The sequence below is a fragment of the Amblyomma maculatum genome, unplaced genomic scaffold, assembly GCF_055883805.1.
Source record: "Amblyomma maculatum isolate TAMU_Amacu unplaced genomic scaffold, ASM5588380v1 scaffold_24, whole genome shotgun sequence".
In the NCBI taxonomy this organism is placed as follows: domain Eukaryota; kingdom Metazoa; phylum Arthropoda; class Arachnida; order Ixodida; family Ixodidae; genus Amblyomma; species Amblyomma maculatum.
In genome coordinates, this window is record NW_028146749.1 from 1,597,782 (window position 1) to 1,618,018 (window position 20,237).

General features: G+C 43.4%; 2 protein-coding genes across 12 annotated transcripts in view; both read left to right on the top strand.

The window, feature by feature from the left end:
• The first annotated feature begins 3,174 nt into the window (after positions 1-3,174).
• LOC146170976 (uncharacterized) lies at positions 3,175-6,490 on the top strand. Of its 4 annotated transcripts, none has more exons than XR_014703004.1 (6): positions 3,175-3,390; positions 4,429-4,617; positions 4,994-5,113; positions 5,271-5,470; positions 5,859-5,956; positions 6,359-6,489. XR_014703004.1 is itself a non-coding variant. In XM_084586605.1 (5 exons), the coding sequence occupies exons 1-5, from the start codon at positions 3,243-3,245 to the stop codon at positions 5,901-5,903; spliced, it is 702 nt and encodes a 233-aa protein (XP_084442731.1). In that variant the 5' UTR covers positions 3,175-3,242; the 3' UTR covers positions 5,904-6,312. The 4 variants fall into 4 exon arrangements, 1 of the variants encoding a protein (XP_084442731.1); XR_014703005.1 differs by having other exon boundaries at positions 6,390-6,489; XR_014703006.1 differs by lacking the exon at positions 4,994-5,113 and having other exon boundaries at positions 6,359-6,490.
• A 2,465-nt stretch (positions 6,491-8,955) lies between these two features.
• The window catches only part of LOC146170977 (uncharacterized), a 39,172-nt gene continuing 27,890 nt past the window's right edge, over positions 8,956-20,237 (top strand). For 4 of the 8 annotated variants that reach the window (XM_084586628.1, XM_084586626.1, XM_084586629.1 and 1 more), the window contains exons 1-10: positions 8,957-9,430; positions 10,561-10,658; positions 11,135-11,162; positions 11,241-11,373; positions 11,471-11,561; positions 11,653-11,798; positions 12,050-12,120; positions 13,390-13,463; positions 13,564-13,664; positions 17,449-17,566. In XM_084586628.1, coding sequence (XP_084442754.1) covers positions 10,575-10,658; positions 11,135-11,162; positions 11,241-11,373; positions 11,471-11,561; positions 11,653-11,798; positions 12,050-12,120; positions 13,390-13,463; positions 13,564-13,664; positions 17,449-17,566 — 846 coding nt within the window. In that variant the 5' untranslated portion in view covers positions 8,957-9,430; positions 10,561-10,574. Of the gene's footprint in view, positions 9,431-10,560; positions 10,659-11,134; positions 11,163-11,240; positions 11,374-11,470; positions 11,562-11,652; positions 11,799-12,049; positions 12,121-13,389; positions 13,464-13,563; positions 13,665-17,448; positions 17,567-20,237 lie in introns of all 8 variants that reach the window. The other 4 variants (XM_084586633.1, XM_084586632.1, XM_084586627.1 and 1 more) reach the window with 3 other exon arrangements.

Sequence of the window (20,237 nt, forward strand, 5' to 3'; positions counted from 1 at the left end):
TTGGTCAAATTCGGACGAGGTCAAACTTAGGGTGCCCAGAGGACTAAATTTTAGGAATGACCCAGCTAGGTTTGGAGGTCACCACTGAATTTGTCATGCGCAATTTAGGCTGGACACCAAATTTGGTCAATCCCGGTGGAGTGGAGCAGTGGTTACGGCGCTCGACTACCCAGGTAACGCAAAACATTGCCTAAACGTTGCCTGTATGTATGAACTTCCACACAACGTAATGCGACAAAATCTCACATTGCTGCGACGTTGCAAGACATACGTTGCCCTGACGTTTAGAGTTTACGTCATCATAACGTTTATAGGCATACACAGCACTGACGTTGGGTGTACACATCTCACCAACGTTTTGATAACATTGCTATTGCAACATTTATAAACAGGCAGAGTTAAATATTACTGGCGAAACTAATAAAGCTGCAAAAGTGAAATGCGAAATTCCTGGTTGGACAAGAATATATGCTCAAGTGATAAATGGCAGCTTTATAACATGGAAACAATTTTAGATAGTAATTATTTTCCAACAAATCATCAGATCACAATGATCAAAAATATCACAAACTATACTTTTATTAATTTACAATACTGTTGAGAGCCCAACAGACAGTGAAAATTATATCATGGACATGAGTGCAAACAAACACCGTGTTGTGGGAATGGTTTTGTCATTGTCAGAGAGTACCAAGCAAAGGTATGGTTTTTACAATGGGAGCGCACAAAAAATAGCATCTGCATTTTTCTTGACCGGTAAGCACACACATTTTGTACCAATTTCATTGATGCTCCACGTACTCAGACCCCGTGAAAGTTCTCGGGCTCTGTAAACACCTATGTCAACAGACCACAGCGTTGCATCATGAAAGTAACATCGGCATAGTGCTGCCCGAAAATAAGGACGTCACCTTCAGCTGCTATAAAATTTCTTATTAGGACAAAATTTCCACCCGTTATCCTCACACAGCTGTTTTTTGGCTTTGTAGAAAACACTTTTTTCCCAATCGTAGTCTTACTGAATCGCTGCCCCCGGAATGTTTCAGGGACTAGTCCATTCATGTGAATATTGGACAGCTTGATGCCATCACTTCTAGGAGTCACTGGTTGCTTGAACTGCTTTAGTTCAGCTGCTCGCATAAAAATTTGTTCCGTAAGAAGGGCATGGCCTCTGGCCAGTCGCTTCAGCTTTCCTAGAAAAGCTTCAAAAGGAAAGGCTGAAAATATGGCAATGTGGCAAAACCGTCGCACATCATCTTCCAGATGCGAGAGGCTATGTATGCTAACATTTTAGATGCCACTGCCATAAAGCTTACCTGCCTCTGTAACGAAGCTAAGTAGCAGCTGCTCAGCATATTCACACAGGTATACAAAGATCGGGTGAGGCCAGTATTGTGATGGTAGAACTTAGCTTCAAAAAGTGCGTGTAAAATGGATGAGCAAGGTGTTGCTTCAGAACAATGGGGCCAAAGTAAACAAGGAAATTTCTATACTCGGATGCCTTCCAAAATTCTAGAACACTCAGGGTCCTTGGAATGCGCTAAAGCTCCTGTGGAGTGTTGACAGCCAAAGTAACTAAGTTCTCAGAAATGGCCCTACGTGCACTCAAAGGCAGCATTGACACTGATGGGGCAGTTGATGTCCAATACTGCACTAGAAGTCTTTTCATAACTCTTAAGCAAACCAAACGCATATAGTCTAGTGGGAACCAGTCTGATGCCCAGCTTGAGCAATGGTGATGTGCAATTGTGATGATCAGGCTGTGTCATGTTGAAGTTTTCACCTGTACGCGGAGGGGCCAACACATCAGGAGATATACCTTTCCTATGCTCTACAGAGTACATGCCTTTTTGCATGTACTTTTCACTTGCATAGTATGCTGCATGTCTCTTGGTACATTTAAGGAATGCCTGCGCAGGCATGTCGCAAACAAATGCATGAACAATCACTAGGGAACACAGCTTCACCATGGTGCAGTCCAAGCTCTAAAAGTGAACACTCTCGGGTTTTGAGTCCCCCATGTAGAGGGCTGCAAGGAAAGGTTCATTTCGCGAGCTTTCTTCGGCCCGCACAACCACAGGCCAGAACTGTTTCGACGAACTCCTAGATAAGGGCACACCATCGACGTTCATCGTCAGGGAAATCACTGAAGCGCTCACTGATATGGCTCCACTTTCTAGTTGCTGAATGAGGTTTCCAGTGACGCCAAAAAAGCAGTAAGTGCCACTTCCCATGCTGGTGACTACTGGCATGAGGCGTCCGCAGCAGTGTTCTGGCATCAGAAGGGAGGTCTGGGTGGTGCGGCTGCAGAATTTTCAGAAGCTTAGTGATGTGGGCGGCAAAAATGTTGTTATCTACAGCCCATGAACGAAGTGGGTCGTGCAAAGCCGGAGCTAAATCCACCTCACTCTCGCTTGACGAAAAATCGCGGAGCTCACTGCTGCATGAATACTGCTGTAGAATTTGTTCTTGAGACTCGGCAACTTCGCCAGTTGGCGGTGGATCAACGGGGCACAATGGAGAAACCAATTCTTCATCGTCATTGCTATAACTGGACTCACTGCTGTGAAACACCACCCTCTCAAAATGTTCCTCGGCAGTAGCTAAGTTTCAGCTTCTAAGGGACTGCTGTACAGTAGGGCTATCAGATTGGCAAAGTGCTGCTATTTTGGTTGCCCTGCGTCAGAATTTCTGTCTTCTTCCAACATCAATGATACACCACTATGTCCTCTCCATCGCCGATAGACACAGCTTTACTCGCAAACACGAGCGGTACGCATCATGGTGCACTGAAGGTCATCGACGAATGAGCAGTATGATCACTTGCTTCAGCTACGCACAAGTATCGGGGTTATAACAGCGCAAAGCTGATACAACATGATAAGGCGTGTTCAGGAGAAAAAGCCACTTTTCCGCGCTGCTACACAAGCATTACCCATGAGATGTGAACACACACTGGCTGGGCTTGAGCTTGGCTCGACTACACCTCGTCTGTGTGCCATACATTGCTTGTCTTGGCCAACGAAAGCGTTTACGTAATAAATAACCATAAATAAACAATTTTTTGCAAATAAAAAAACTTTCACGCAGTAAATTACTAAGCTTGAACATTAGCACAAATTAACAAATATTTATTTCATATTATTTTGCTGCGTTCAGGCAGTTCAGGCTTGGTTCAGGCGGCACCACATTCAATATGGCGGGACAAAAGAAACACGACGGCATGGCTCTTGTGGGGCTTTATGGAGCTTTTTCGCACGTTATGCCTTGTCTTGCCACTTGCCTGTGCTCGTGTGCATTTTGACTTTGAGTGCCTTCGTGCAGACTTCGCAGCCGCATTTCACGTGCGAACTCAATCTTCCGACTGCATGCACTGTTCATCGCTCACAGGTGAGTTGCTATTGCTTTGGTGACCTCCCTTTTAGCTTGTAGGCATATCTCAGACTGCCGCATCTGGAACCACATTGGATGCGCCACGCGTTTTCTGTTTATTCCTTGCTGCTTTGTTAATCATGAATTTCTTTGTCATTAACGACTGGCCATACATTTTCGCAGCAGAACAGTGCTGCGCTGCCCCGCATCACAGATGTTCAGCAGAGCTGCTTGTGTTCTGATCAGGAGACAAATGCTGAAATTATTTTGCCTCTTTGGCGGTGTGGTCACCGTGACAGTGTCACGCTAACGCCTAAGTTGTCACGCCCGTGGCAAGAGCCGCATCATTAGGTCTGTGTGACCGATTAGTGTCATTAATCGTTTGCTCGAAGTGTGACTGAAAATTCATCTAGTTTGATAGCCCACAGGCCGCCGGTTGGGGCCACCAGCCAGCCATCTCGCTAACTAACTTGCTCAGTGTATGTATGCGCCCTTTGTCATTCCGGTTTAGCATTTTGGCGCTTTGTGTGTGTGTGTGTGTGTGTGTGTGTGTGTGTGTGTGTGTGTGTGTGTGTGTGTGTGTGTGTGTGTGTGTGTGTGTGTGCGTGCGCGTGTGCGTGTGCGTGTGTGTGTGTGTGTGTGTGTGTGTGTGTGTGTGTGTGTGTGTGTGTGTGTCATCTGCGTGGACTGACTGAACATAGTTGGAAGTTAAGTATGCTGAAATTCTTCGCCACGACTGTGTTGCGCTGTTTTTACTTTAGAGATCAGCAGTAAACTTCTTGTTGATGAAAATTTCTTGCAGTAGGAGATAGTGTTTGCAGCGATTTAATTTCCTGAAACGCCAGCAATAAGTGTGCAAAGAAAACTAGTTTCAATGGCATGCATCTCGCTCAGCTGCTGGCAAAATACACACTGACCATAAATTGACCCTCATTTATTGGAAACTTGAGCAGTGAAGTGCAACTCATTAGTGTCTCTTCAACAGAGGCACTTAGAAAATAATGCCTTTGACTTGGCACTAGTGCTTGTTATGCTAACTGCGCTGTATTCTTGCAGGATGTTCTACATCGTCGAATTCAGCAGTGCGGACGGAGTTGCTGCCGTCCCCAAAATTCTGGGTGTGGAATGGGGAAGCATTATGGCTGCCATACCGAACCCCGTCTCGTTGCCCAAGCGCTATAAAAGACTGCGAGGAGCCTGGAAAAGAATGGATTGCACACAAATGCCGAATCTTAGGCGAGACTAGTACGTCATTTTTTTTTTTTTGTCACAAGATAGTATTGTGATTATAGGGTACTGTTGGAGCTTTAGGTTCTTGGTTGTGGCAGTGTATAAAGGCAACGATGCACATAAGTTGAGCACTGCCAGAGGGGAGAACTTTTGAGCCAAAATGGTGAAATAATCACACATCATCTTAATTCAATGACTCTTATCAGTAATCGTGTTTGTTGCTCATTGGCTCAAGGTTCCTGTTATAGTGATATTGTTATGCTCTTATTTCAGTAATATTGTTGCTAAGCAGTTGTGAACGTTGCCTTTTCACGGGTCTGCTTACTATTTTAATTCAGTTTCCCTTTAGCCGTGTCATTCAATCTTTCTACACTGAACTCTTTGCTTGCAGCAACATATGCTGACGCAAAAAGAAGAGAGAAGAAAGCTGAAGAGGTGTCAGATTTGACAGCTGATGAGGAACGGCTGACAAAAAGGCCGAGAAAGCCCACCAAGAAGACGTTGTATGGAAGTACGAGTCCAGTTTTGCTGCTAAAATGTTTTTGCCTGATATGTTTACACTTTCTATATTAATCATGCATATTCCATTTGCTTTGCTGCTATATTTGTGAATGTTACTTTAGCAAGCCACTATTGAAATAACTGAATTGAAACATTTTTAACTGCAGTGTCGGATGAAGACGGCAGCAACGTCCCAACAAAAAAAAAAGGAAACAGAAGGCTCTTTTTGTTTGTGAGGAAAGTGAAAGCGATGAAAGCTGCGATAATCATCGCCTACCATCTACAGTTCCTACACAACAAGCCAAGCAACTACCATTCGTTGGCCGTCCTCCACCGAGACCAGCACAAGCAGAAAGCGGCATCCAAGGTAAAAACTTGCCTTGTGCCTGTAGTGGGTGTTGTAAGCAACATTTTACTGTGCAGTGCATGTTATAGCTCTATATTTGTGGTTTTATTCTGGCACAAATATATATTTGGCTAGTTTTTAAATTCTGGCCAGCAGTCCATTTTTGCTGCTGCGTTCTAATGTATTTTCTAATTTTTTTTCTTTTGCTCATTTAAGGGCTTCTGAAGAACCTTGTGCAAAAGGTGTGGATTCGTTGAGTCGTATAATAGATTGAGATGCACAATTCAATGTATTCATAAGCGTGTTCACAGTTCATAACAGATGTAATGGGTTTTGTTAATTTGTAGTAAATATCAGTGTGTGTCTAGGTTTACTGCCCTAAGTCTGTGATATTGTTTTGTTTGCGCAGTGGCCCTCCGGCAGTCTTGCCTGTTGGGCAAGGAAGTGGACATGAGACATGACATTGGCGACCATTTTCGCTACGCACCAGCACGCTGCAAAAAAACGGTAGGTCTGTTATGCTGTGTACGGAAGCTGGACTATCATTTAGTCTACTTGTGCATCAAGCTGTGCAAAAACTGGACTTGTCACAGTCACTTAGCTTACCAGCATATCATATGGAACAGCATAGGCAAAACCTATGGGACATAAAAGTAAACTTCTGGGATATAGTGTAAGGCCATCAATGTTGCATCAGCTGTAATTTTGATGGTTTTAAAAGCGGAAATTCAGTGGGTGTCCTGGTGTTCTTTATTTTTGTACTATCTGTCCAATAAATATTGGCACGCTCCACACACAAGTAATTCTGGTCCTGCAAATTTAGTTTTAGATGTCTGATTACTTTGTAAGTGCTGTCTTGAATTTTGGCTGAATAATAATCTTTTTTGTGTTTTTGTTCTTTTAATTTAGTTGCCTAATTCAGGAATGGATGACCTGGCAGCTATGTGATTGCTCGTTTCTTCATGGAATTGCTGACTCAACAGATGTACAATCATGCCAAATAAATTGTGTAAATGATCTCACATGTGCACCTGACGTAATTTTTGCACTGGCTGTGTCATTCAAGTGACCGGTCAGCAGACCACGATTACTGCGTAACTGCCTTTTGGTGTGTGCCTTGTCGACATATAAGCATACATTAGTCACTTCAGGAAGGCAGAATGCACTCATGCACGATTCATCAGCTATGGCTGCACCTTGTCTAGTAGGAACAGATGGTGCGGGTTATGTAGCTTTTGCCTAGAAGCTCCTTGAGGAAGGTACCGCATGCATTGTTTAGAATACATTAAGGCAATGTACAGGCAACGTTTCTTTCGTCATTTTTTGTTGGTATAACGTTGAAATAACATAACGTCAACGTTTTCAGAACGTTGTAGAAACATTAGTGCATAACGTTATCTGGTGATCAAAAATAGTGACATTAGCAACAATCAGGCAACGTTGCTCTCTGACATTTGTGGCCATTCAGATAACGTTCCAGTGACATTTTGCGTTACCTGGGTACTGTTCCCAAGGTTGAGGGATCGAATCCCGGCCTCGGCGGCCGCATTTCGGTGGAGCGCCCATGTGCGTTGCGATGTGAGTGCAGGTTGAAGAACCCGAGGTGGTTGAAATTTCCGGAGTCCTCCACTACGGCATCTCTCATAGCCGGAGTCGCTTTGGAAGTTAAACCCCACAAATCAAACCAATTTTGGTCAAATTCGGACGAGGTTAAACTTCGGGGGTCGAGAGGGCTAACATTTTGGAATGGCCCACCTAAGTTTGGAGGTAACCACTGAATTCGCCATACGCAAATTAGGTTGGACACCAATTTTGGTCAAATTTGATCAAACATTCAATAAATGTTTTAACCACCACCACCACTACCCTGATGTCCCCAGGCCAGCACAACCCAAACTGCAGTAAATGCGGTGAAAGAGCGACATACGAACACATTCTCGAACTGCTCAAATGATCCACCTGCGGTGGATTAATACAGCCCCCTTCTCCTGAGCAGTGGGATGCCGTGCTGGTCAGCTCGGACCCGAAGATTCAACTACGGGCCGTCGAGCGGGCTAATGAGGTCGCCGCCAGCCATGGACTAGCGGCCATCTAATACGCCTCTCCTTAGACCTGCTTGAGCGACGAAATAAATGTTTTGCATCCGCTCCAATCTCTATTTTCTCTTCTGTCCGCATGAGGCAGCAGAGTTGACTCAGCTACAGAGCCAGTAGCAGGCCCGTGCATTTTCTTTTCCTTCTTCGTCTTCAGAGATCTGCCCCATACCACAAGGGCAGTGAGAGGGCCTTGCTAGGCTGCGTCCCACATGAACCTCGTAAATGCTTTTCAAGGCAGGCCTTTAATGGCTCATGCTGCCGTGGACAAAGTGTGTCCCGCTACTGCGGCGTTCTGATTGGCTGAGATGCGTCCCTATAATCACACTTGAACGCGCGGTAAGGAACGCCGCGACAGGAGCGATATTGTACCGACCAAACACACACTTCTCGGAGAAAGTGTGATAGATACTGTGCCTTTCCTTTCCTGTAAACCAGTTATAATTATATATATGTAGCACTGCAACGAATGCCGACAAGAGGCTAACGATGGGAGGCAAATTATAGGTTAGGAAGGGTAGGCTTCCGCAAGAGACATCTAAGAGACCCTCTAATTTTTTTTTTTTTTCTGCTTCTACAAATATCACGCTGTCGTCGACTCTTTCCTCATAAAAAAACAATTTGACCCCGACAACACGTACGCGTTCTGAAAGGATTGTGTGTGGAACCACGTGTCGCGCAGTGGTTAGCTCGAGGCGCGTGCTGAAAGACGAGAAAGATTATTGTCGATGTGGCCTCTGTTCTCTGGAACCACTCGCCCGGATACGTCTCGCCAGAGGTGCGGCTCGTATACTGAAAGCTACCTACCAGCGTGAGTACCCGCTGTGTGTGCAAGCAGTCTACCCTTGACTCAAACTGTAATCCTGTATGCAGATCGGAAGGGCCTCTAGTTGCTGGATATCTTTTTGGCTATGCGTTCTCGACCACACAGTGCTGATTGCCGTGGTGCCGTCTTCCGAGTACATACTAGACAAATTTTGGGATCGTGACCCTGAAAAAGCGAATTTCCCTGCCTGATAAATTTATTTTAGTGAAGCGCTAAGGCGAAGGAGCACTTTGTTAAGAAAGAAAGAAGGGAGATAAATTTATAAGCAAACGAAAAGTACTGCGACTCAGAAAACCTCAGATGCTCGCTCTCCGCTACGGAGTTCAATGGTTCAAACACACCGCCAATTTGAAATTTGACAGAGATGTATAAGAATGCAGTAACTTAAGAGCCTCGATATGTTTTATTTTACACTGTGGAATTATTTCTGTAATGATCGATTGTGTACATAGTTTTAATTTAAAGAAGTACACCCCAACAGCGAGAGACAAAAGAACGAAACCGAAAACGTGTCCAGAATAACACGTATGAAAGGTGTTCTCAGAAGCGGGATTGTCAGCGACAAGAGTAATTGGCATTTGTCTGTTTTTATTAGCTGCTGCATGTGCACTTTCGTTTTAGCTACAGTAGCGTTCGACAGCGTGTGGAGTGCGGAAGCATGTTTATTAGCTTTGATAGGCGCGTTTTGTGCCGTTGACAGCAAATTTCAGTACATTGTAAACCGTTCTCTGTTATTTTTGCTAGTGTGAAGGCAGAAAAAAGTAATTTTATTTATGTATATTTCTTTCTTGCACGTTTTTAACACTTTTACGGGTCACTTCAGCAGGTATTATTGAGTTACGCAGTTGAGCATTTTAGCGAGAGCCTCGTCTGTAGTGAGCTGGAAAGGCGTTTTCCCGCGTTTAAAGCTGACGTTTCCAATCCCACTCATTGTGCGTGTTGTGTTGACAGTGGTGAGAACGTCTTGTAACTGAACAGAATATACAAAAAAATTGTGGCCTGTTCTCCCCGTGAGTGATCCCAATCTTCCAGGACCAGAAAAAATTAAATCAAGACTTCGCGGTAGTTGTTTTCAGTGTATTTTTCACATGGTTTGCTACGATGACGTGTTTATAATGACAGCGCTTGTCCTGTCCGTTCTTCTCCTCCGTGCACGTCTTTTGCGCTGTTTTTCTATCATGTCACCATACCAACTCGCCCAGATGTCTCTTCTTTTACAGTTTATAATGATTAGGGTTCAATTACGTAAATACGTTGTCAATAGCACTGTTACTTTGATTGACGGTGCCACACTTGCGCAAAGCCGTATCCCGCGTCCACGGCATGCAGCATAAGCATTAGATAATAGTCGTGGAATAGTTGGCTCTATTATCGTATGCCATCTTCTGAGCCATAAATTCTGGTGTGCATGCATTTTAAAGAGCATGATTTAACATAGGTGATCGTCGCAGTATGATGTGATGGCCCCTTTGGTCAAGATGAATTATTGCGTTGAAAGCAGGCGGTTAGTTTTTAAACTGAGAACATTCCAAAGATGCACCATTTCTAGCCAGTATTTATACTTTTTTTTTTTTTGAGCTTAGCGTGGGTACTGCTTATCAATTGCGAATGGCTGTTACAAAAGGCGCGTGGTTTGTCGAATGGTGATGCATCGTATGCCCACTGTAAACCTATTCCGTTCTGAGCTTGCATTTTTGAGTTCGAAAACTGTGCAAAGAGAGCAGTCTTTCCACCGCAGGTAAGCTTGCTAATACATTCCACTTGCTTTGACAAGTGGCTGATTTCTTGTGCATAACCAAATGTGCTCCCTCAGCTTCCCTATGTAATGTCCATAAAACACATAAATGAAAGCACTCGCTCAGTGCCTGATTATGCACATTCTTTATCAATATTGCACTGGGCGAAAACCATTCCCACTGCAACTGGAACCTTTGCAGTGACGGAAAGATTTTCTATTTTGATTCTTGAATATGCATCATAAATTACTGCATATGTTGCACTGCTTAGCCTTATTTCTACTCACCAGCAGCTTTGTGCATGTGTCCGTGTGCTCTTGTCTGTGAAAAATGCTTATTTGGCTGTGGAAAGTGCATTCTCATAAGCCAGCTTGAGTAGTTGAGGCCTTGTGCAATGAAGCATTCTTTGTGCCTAACATCTGTTTGCATTTCTTTTTTCTTGCTCCAATACTGAAGACAACATCCCAGGCATGTGGTGCGGGGACTGGAGCCAGCTTCCGCAGGAAAGTATGCGCTTCCTTGGCTCCAACACCCAGAGTTCTTCTGCCCTTGAGGTGCACAGGCGTAACCTTCTTATTTTTTAAAATTATTTTTAGTCAAAACACTGTGGAACTTGTACTTCACTGGTCGGCTACACTTGAATAAACTTCCTGGCTAACTGTTATGTAGTGACTTAGGATGATTCACATTAAAAGCAAGGTACTCTGTGGCCAGTCACATTTTACCGGTTTTGATGCCAGTTTGTTTGCAAATTGCTGTGAAATATTGTTTACATGCCAGGCCTTTGCTTTGTAAGTGCACTAAGTTCAGTTTATTATCAGGGAGGAAGCAATTGTATGTACTTTGAGCATTTTGGGCTGGTGCTGTGTTGAATATGCCTCTTAAATGTCAGACAGAATCACCTGTCATGGCAACATGTCTTGCTAGCTTTCGGTGCTATGAGAGAGTGGATTTCTTTTATGTGCTGTGCCTCATTGCACTGTTTCTTAACCATCTGAAATCAATGTTTTCTTCTTGTGTGTGCTTACAGGAGGCTAAATCATTGCTATACACTTTAGGTAAGTTACAGTTGCACTAGGTCGATTCCTTCTTTCTGTAAAGGGCCATGTTTTGGAGAGGCTCTTGTCTTTACACAGGGAATCCAGAAGACTGGAACGATCATCTCGTCAGAGTTGCTTGTCTCGGTCCTTACCTTTTCGGTGTATCGTTCTTCAGCAAAGATTGTGAAATATGGGCAAGAAGTTCTGGCATTTACTATCATCCATCCAAGTTAGTGTTGCCACTATTTTTGCAGTACCTTGTTGTTGCTTTTATTATTATTTTTTTCTTGTCACAGGATTCACACTTTTTTTTTTTTTTTTTCCAGGCTTGCCGACGATACCGTCAATGCCGAATTTCGGGAAGCGATTCTTGTTCTTGACACACTAGCGTATCATGTTTCATTTGTACTGGTGGTTGTAAGTAGCCTTCGTTTTATGAATGCGGCTTGACACAAATTCTCATTTTGTGCTTGCCTCTAAAGCCTCTGCTTTGCTATGATTTCACCAGTGCAAGGCACAGGAGAATGGCTCACCGTATCCTTCTATTCGCATGGCTGACAAGTACAAAGTGTTTCTCGACGAATTTGACAAAGAAACGTATTACGAAAATGTGAGGTCACTCGTTGAGACATCAGACTTTTTTAGACTATTCCGGTGAGTCTGAACCTGCACATTGTTTGGGTTGAATGAAGCTTCTGCTTAAGAATGCCAAATAATTTCTTGTATCCCATTCTGCTCTGATGAATTTTGATCCTCTTGTGGTGTACGACAGATAATGAAAGCAGACTTCTGTCTTGTTCAGGGTTTACAATGCCTTTTTATTATTATTTTTTTTTAATCTTCATTTGTTTTTATTATGTGAATAGCAACACTATGTTTCCCTGCCTTTCTTTTCTGCATTTTAGGAAAAAGCTGACCATTTCATTCCTGAGAGAAGAACAAATAATTGGCTGTTTCATGATTGCTCTGAAAGTGTGTAAGTAATTGCAGAGTTGAATCTCAAGGTTGGTTAAGTTATCCATGGTGTTTATTAGGAAAGAAGGTTTTTAAGATACTGGTAGCCGCTGGAGACACATCTAGCTCAAGGCCTCTTTGCACATTTGCAGTGTCTCAGCACTGAGGGAAAGTGATGGCCCTGTAGTGACCTCTGACTGATGCAGGCATATACGTTGGTAGCCCTAGTCATTCTCCTTGCGGTTGCCACAATTGATAATTTTTCTTTCGCACCATACACAAGGAAAACGAGGAGCTAGGGCAAATAGAGTAGGCTAATGAATTCCATAATGGACACCTTAGAAGTCCGGGCAAGTGCCCCAAACTATGCATGAGCCCTTCCTGTAACTTCACTGCTAATTTCGCATTTCCGTGCTGCTGCAGCAAAGTGCCCTCCCTGTTCCCCACCTTTATCATGCGCCGTGCCCTAGCAACATTCACCAGCCCCATACAGAATCCAATCCAGTCCTACTTTGTAGCTTGTGTGAAATGTGTGTGTGAAAATACTGCAAGTTCTGAAAGACATACCGAACATAATGTGATGCATAGCTGCACACAGACTTGTTTTACTTCAGTAAATGGCATATTTGGAATTAGCTGTTCTCTGAATGTTTCATAATTGTTACTTCATTAATGAACTTGCTTGCTTAAAAATGTTTTGTCTTGCCATCATCAGCCTGACTGTATGCCCACTGCAGGGCCTCTCCCATTTTCTTCCAGTTTACTCGGTCCTGTGCCAGCTGCATCCACTTGACCCCTGTGAACGTCTTAATCTCATCCACCCACCTAACTTTCTGCTGCCCCCTGCTAAGCTTACCTTCCCTTGGAATCCTTGCCTTCCCACTTATTGGCAAAACCCAAACGTTCAGGACTCCTTTTAGAAACTGGCCTTGTAGTGGAAGTGGCGGACATTTGCGGTTGCCTCTGTCCTATTCATAAGCTCAATGATTTTCATACCACAAAACAAACAGCGTTGATGCTGACGCATGCGAACAGCTTTGTCGCCATGTTAAAATCACAATGATGAAGGGCACGACAAAATTCGTGCACTTTCGATTTCGTACCCAATTCTAATGCGCATGCTACTTGATGGTTTATTTTTCGGAGAAAAGGTGCACATTAGAATCGGGTAAGTACGGTAATCGAGGGCGCTCTAGTACTCCATCCCTCACAGCCTAATATGTGTGTTGCTTTTGGACGTTGGAAACCACAATTCGCAATTTATTTAAGACTACCTACTTCTCTCCAACAGCGATCGCCCATTGCCACGGTGCCCTCGACACGATACTGGCATACATAAAGCGAGACTGCGAAAAAAATGGAGAGGTAATACACAATTATTGCAATGTATTCAAATTCTCTAGTTGCCTTAAAGGCGACTTGTGAAGGATTCACACTATGAATACCTCATTTACTGTTGTTGTAGGGAAGCCGAGGAGATGAGCTTAAAAAGTTTGGAAATCAAAAGTATAAGGAAAAATCGTTCGAAGCGGCATGTGAGTACTACACCAAGGCAATCGCAGAAATGTAAGTGTTTAAACTTATTAAGCTCTTCGTGGTGTATTTTGTTATTGATGGAAAGTGTAGGCCTGCAGATGAATTTGTCGAGCTTTATTTTATTTTTTTTTGTTTCCTCTTCCTGAGTGCAAGATGGCGTGCTAGAACCTTTCTCTATAGTAGTTTTCTGTGTTGTAAATGTTAGTTTGACTTAAAATAGCAAATCTAGGCTTAATTGCACCTATTATTTAGCCTTCAGGTGTAGTTGGAGGAGAAAATTTGGAATTACATTCTTCAGTTAACAGTACAGGTGTAGTAGATTTACAGCATTGCTACGCCATAAGATGGTTTCCTTAAAGCACACTGATGAAGGCCTTCATGGCACATTTCTGGAAGTGCTATTCAAGGGCAGTTCCTGAAAAAAGTGTATGCTATTGCAGGCAGTAAGGACAAAAAACGTTGTATAAGGCTGGTAAATTTTCGCATGCACTGTACAAGGATTGCAGATATGCCTACATTTTTCACGGTGATAGGTTAAAAATAAAGCTTAGCAGTATGGTCCTGTTTAACAGAAACATAACACTGTAACTCCCATTCACTAGTTTGAGTAGCAGCTTGCAAATCTAAAGAAAATGGGCCAAGTTCAGGAGCTGCGTTTTCAGATAATTGATTTTGTCGTTAATTTTGCTTCTATGTCATGCATGTGTGATATTTTTAACGGGGGTTGGCTAGCACGCTTGGTTTGCTCAATTACACATGGCAGTGGCAAATTAAGCATCATAAGTGGCTTATGAACACATCTCTATTCATTTCAAACTGTCTGTGGCATCTCTGAGTGCTGTTCTTGCAGTCTGGTCTGGGACTGCTTAAGACACGTGGCTCACGAGAAGGTGCCACGTTTACCATATTGAAAATTCAAGGTTGATGAGCATTGCTTTTATTTTTTGATCAATCTTGGCAGACTAGACAACTGAGTCATCTTAAATGTACGGTTATAGGTGGCTTGTTTGTCCACAGGTTTCTGCACCTCATCTGTGTTACTACTGCAGCCATTGCATGCTCACTGGAGCAGATTTTCTTGCATATGGATATGCTGTGTTTTGTGTATCAGTACCTTTAACTTGGGCCATAGATTGTAGTGGAGTGCTAGGGGATCAGTCTTCTTGGTGCCTGCATTGTTCTGGTATAAAGCTCAGTTAGTTGGTGAATTCAGCTAAGTATAAAGACTTGGGCTAGCTCTTTTTTGGAAAATAACACAAAAAAGGAGCTTCCTGAGAAGGGCAAAGAATTTAAAGGTGAAAAGAATTGGGCTTGCTCGTTTTGGAAAATAACACAGAAATGGATGCTTTATTAGGCGTATGAAAAATTTAAAGGTGTCTTGAAATGTTTAAAAGGCCCACGCCAAGCACTCTTTGTGCTGTCTGCACGGCGGCTTACGCATTACTTTTATTCACTGCTTTCGCAGGATACCACCACTATGATTTCTTGGTATTACTAAGATACAGTGGAGACCACTTACAACGTAACAGATTATAGTGAGGAGCCTGTTATCTTGCAGTTTTTGCTGGCCAGTGGTCTGCCCCCTATGGGACTTGATGTAAAGTCATACTGGTTTATATGGTCATGTGAAGCGAAATGTCTGTAATGCGCAGTTTTCAAGTCTGCTTGGCGACAGCGCGGAACAGCGAGTGCACTTCCCTGCACAGCAGAGTACATCGCACCATGTGTTTAGGGCGCAACACAAGTGTACGCTCCAGGCGTGCTTTCTGCTCGTTTCTTCAGTCTCCACGCATTGCTCCCATCTTGCACAAGATTACGCAGCAGCCACTTTTTTCCTTCTTTTGCTTTTCTCCTTTCCATGCATCTGGGTTGCATCACGTTTTCTTGCCATGGCATCTTAAATGCTTTCTTTCACTCACATATCGCTCTTTTCGTAAAAGAGTGAGGGGTTCTTGCTCATTGTGATAGTGTCTTCGTTCAAGTTTGGTCGCATGACAGCAGCACTGCATTTCTCTCACGGCGGCTAACTGAAACGCCAGCGTGCCGCTTGAACAGACACTCTGCTGGCTTTTTGGGACGTGCGCTGAACGATTTGTGAGAGGAGATATTTCGTGGTGACAAAGCGCTCCCACCCTAGCAAAACGGAGCTACACAATGTTGTGGGCTGCCTCAACAGTGCACTAAATACTGTCAGCTTCACCGCGAGACTTGTTTACCAACCAAAAGGTCTCGTTCCAAGACACCTCGCATTCTCTGTGGGAAAGAAGAAGAGTCAAGTGAAATTCTGCATACCGCGTGTAGCGTAATTGTGGAGGTTAGCGCGACTACCTTAACGAGCATCATAAGTGTATGCGCAGTTCCGCGGCAGCGGTCACTCTAATTTTCGCGGTGGGCATCTGCACGGTATGCTAATCTAAGCGTGCAGCGGACTTAGTAGCCTGTTTTTCATTCACTTATAAATAAGATGTTTGTGAAAGGGAATTTAGCTGAAAATGAATGGTTTACACTATATTACCAATGCTGGCACGGGCAGAGGCAATATCTATAACTTTTGGGTAGCCTCATCATAATATATGTATTACCAATGCTCGCACTTAAATATCAGTCTGTCATATTAAAAAATCTGTGCATTATGTCGCTTTATGATGAGGCTGGCATGATTTTGCATCTTCCTGAACTACATGTGCGTGTGTGGCTTTTGCCTGCTTTGCTGAGCTCCAGGCCTGTGTCATGAGTTGTGACCACTAGATGGAGGCAGCCCTACCAAAATTTAGCAGATGCTTGTCACTAAACCTACAGCAAGTTGCACCAACATGGGGCAGCAAATTCACAGGGATCGCCGGATCAAGAACTGAGTACTTGTACTGAAATAGGGTATCACATGAAAAGACTTCAAACGAGTTTTATGGTGTGATGTGTGATTCATGGCTATTATGAAGATGCTTTTTTTTTTGTTGTTGTTCACAAACAAATTCAGGGACAATGAGGGGCTTCATTACGAGGTACATAAGAAAGGAGCCAACAACCACTAATACATCTGGTGCTCTACTACTGAGCTGCGGCGACAGCTTTTGAATCTTACTTTCTTTGGTGTTTATGTTGCTTGTAATCTATTCTTGAGAGTGTTTACCACTGCCACCCCCCTGCATAGTGACGTTCCTGTGAGTTCCACATAGAAGGTGATCTAAGGGGAAGGGCGGCAGGCTGTAACAACCCTCTTACACCATGGAGGAAGGCGACGCTGGCGAATACTCTCAAGAATAAGTTACGTGCTGCATGAATACCTTACAAAATGAAAGATTAAACAGACGTCGCCGTAGCTCAGTGGTAGGACACCAGACGCGAAATTCAGAGGTGATAGCTTTGGATCTGACCGGAGAGGTGTTTTTTTTTTCTTTTTAATCATTTTCATAATTACACATTACTTCACACATTTGGCAATGTACATACACGCTTTCCTTTGCATCAGTGGCTGTTGACTCCCTTAACGTTCCTTTATTTCAGTTACTGTTGGCTTTTTTCGCATCTGGCCTGAGATTAGACTGTCACGACATAGTGGTGACAGTCACACATAAGCCCATTGTGCTTTTGGCAGTATGGGCTGGGCAACCCTATATTTATTCCTTAAGTGTACATGCTTCACATTGCACATGCACATGCAACTTCAGTCACGCATAGTCATGACACCCTTGCTGGGTGGCAGTTTAATCGCAGTTTCATGTGTCATCTTGTTGAGGTGCTGTGATGTTTTTGCCTTTTATCTGTTGTAGCCTGTTTTGGTGACTTGCAGCTTATTCTTTCTTTCTGCCGGCAGGCGTTACAACCATTTGTTGTACAGCAACCGGGCACTGAGCGCTTTTCAACTGCAGAAGTATCGAGAGGTGGAACTGGATGCACGCCGAGTTATCATCCTTAACCCTAACTTTAAAAAGGTGGACATTTCTTTATTTTATTATCTCACACACATTGTAGTGAAAAGGTAATATTTGTGAAGGGGCTGGGAGGGACGCTCACTCTCCAAGTAATATTTAACTTGACGAAAATAGCCTGAACCCCGTTTTGTTGATGAAAAAAGTTTAAGAAATGCCTGGTTCAAATGGAAAGTGTTAAGAAGGTCTGATTTCTGCTTTAATGCTAAGCTTACTTTGTGTTATCTCACTCAGCTGGGAGCGATGTGTGACTGTGTGGATATGTGCTGCATGAAGGTGTGCTTCTCTTCTCATTGGAAAAAAAGTAAACATGTAAATAATGAATGATCAGTTTGGAGCGAGCACGAAGTGAATAGCTGTTTAGTTCAGATAGTATTGAAGCAAAGCAGATATTTTTAAATCAATGCTTATAAGTAGTTCATCACTGGAAACGAAGTAGCAAAAGGCAGAGGCAGTTTTGCCAAAAGATGTTTGCATAATTCCTTGAGGCACAGTTCTACCTTATTGTACCATATGACTATATCATAGTCATATAGCTCTGCATTCTTGTCTTCATCACCTTCGTCTCTTGCGCCTTCTGTGAGGCCAATGTAGTGCGGTTTCTGCCATAGCGTGCACTTTCGCATCTTGGCTTTGTGCCTCATCGGTTGTCGAAGGCTTAGTTTTAAAACATGGCTGCCATGCCGTGTGCATATGTGATGTGTGCTGATATCTTGAGTGGTGCAATTTTACGGCGGTGTCTGAGCAAACGTATGATGATCGGCTTTTATATTTATTTTGCTCAATTCTAGAACATTGAAATACTTTAAAAATCTTTGAGGTTTCCAATAATTGCCACTTAGTTTGAAGCCAGAATCAAATACTGTGTTCGCTTCAATATTTGAAACTTTCGAATTATTGCACAAGCCTTAAAAAAAAAAAGGGCATTTTGCTACATGGATTGAAATTGAAGGGCAAACTGCAAAAGAGGGATAATGCATACAGTGGAACCTTAGTGGCACAGATCTGGCAGGATTGCAAAAGATAATATGTATCATCCAAAACGAATGGAATTGTAATGCAGAAGCACATCGATGCCTGCCACCACTTGCTACTCGGGGTGTATACCCTGCAACATCGTCAAAATCGCGGCAGCATTTTTCTGGCCAAGAAATTTCACAAATTTGTGTCATCCCAAATGGTAGCAACCATAATTCTTACTGTACTATCCTCCACATATACTTAATGGTAACTACTGATAACTACTTGGGGATCGGGGATACAGAGCAAGAGGGAGTATGTTTGTTTTGGCAATAATGTTGGTTATCTGTAGAATGCATGTTGTGAGTGCTATCGTGGAAATGCACACAGACCTGGAGATGAAGATAAGCATGTGCAAGCTAACCTTGTTATAGTGAACACGGATATATAGTGAATTATCGGATAAAAGGCAAAGTTTGGTCGCTGCATGCTTTATTTCTGCAAGAGTTCTATGTGTATAGCAGAAAAAAAAATATATAATTTTACACTTTATCAGTTATACAGAAGCAGTCTTTTGCAATCAGAGGGCAAAAAATATCTAAAAGAGCCGGAAAAAATGTTCAAAAAGTCAATATTACGGTCATTTGAATTGCCCACCGCCAAACCGTGTTTAAATTGCATGCCGTGCCATCTAGACGCAGCGACAGAAAACTAGCATCAACAGCTGATATGCATGTGGCCACCACGTGATCAGATAGTTGCCTTGCCAAGCCTGTACTGAGCCGTGCGCAAGGCAGTTTTGCTCAAGGCGACCATAGAGACAGTACGGCTGAGAGTGGGCACAGGAAAAGGACATGAAAGCAGACTTTTAGTGCTTCGCTCAGCACTGTGTCAAAAAGATTGGAAGACATCCACTCTAAAAGCACCGTGAAGAATGATCAGAAGTACATTGGCCTTGTCACCGCCTTAACTGATGCTTCCTCCGAATGTTACATCTGAAGATTTCATTAACACTGTTGATGAGTTTTGTTGGGGCGCTATGGTTCTCGAAGTGGCCGACCATAAATCGTTGATTAGCTGATTTCCGAAACCGATGCAAGTTGTGCTTTTCACGAGAAACCGGAAAGAGATCAAGCTGTTAACAGCTTAGAGGCCGTCAGTTGGCCAAGGCTGTGCTGTTTCTGGCCGAAAGCACTTGTACACTCATCACTACCAACTAAGAATCTTGTCCGCTGATCTTGTTTGTGCCGTCACTCTAATTGACTAAGCTATTTTTGTGAGGTCACAACCACATGACCTCACACGGGCAGTTCAAACCAAGTCTGGCATAGCTTTGTTAATGTGTAAGTCTTTACTACAGGTCTGTCAAGCTTGCCAGATAAGAGAGAGTGGATTGACCTTTACCTCTTGTGCTTTCACGCTATAAAGCGGATTAGAACTAGTCTGGTTTGAATTCAGGTACAGGTTTTTCAGAGGTGGAGCATCTGAACCATTAAACGACTGTGGCGGGTGCTTTTGCTCGTTATAACCAGTTCTACGTAGGATAAAACATAAGTCATTTGATGCGATGGGTCCCAGATGATGCAGCAGACTCGTGGCCTCCACGATCAAGAGCGCCGTTGCACCGGAGCTGATTTCGGAGGCCACGGTTAAACTTTTGCCATTTGACACTGCAGCTCCCAGAGGGCACCTTACGTTTAGCTGTAACTGCAGC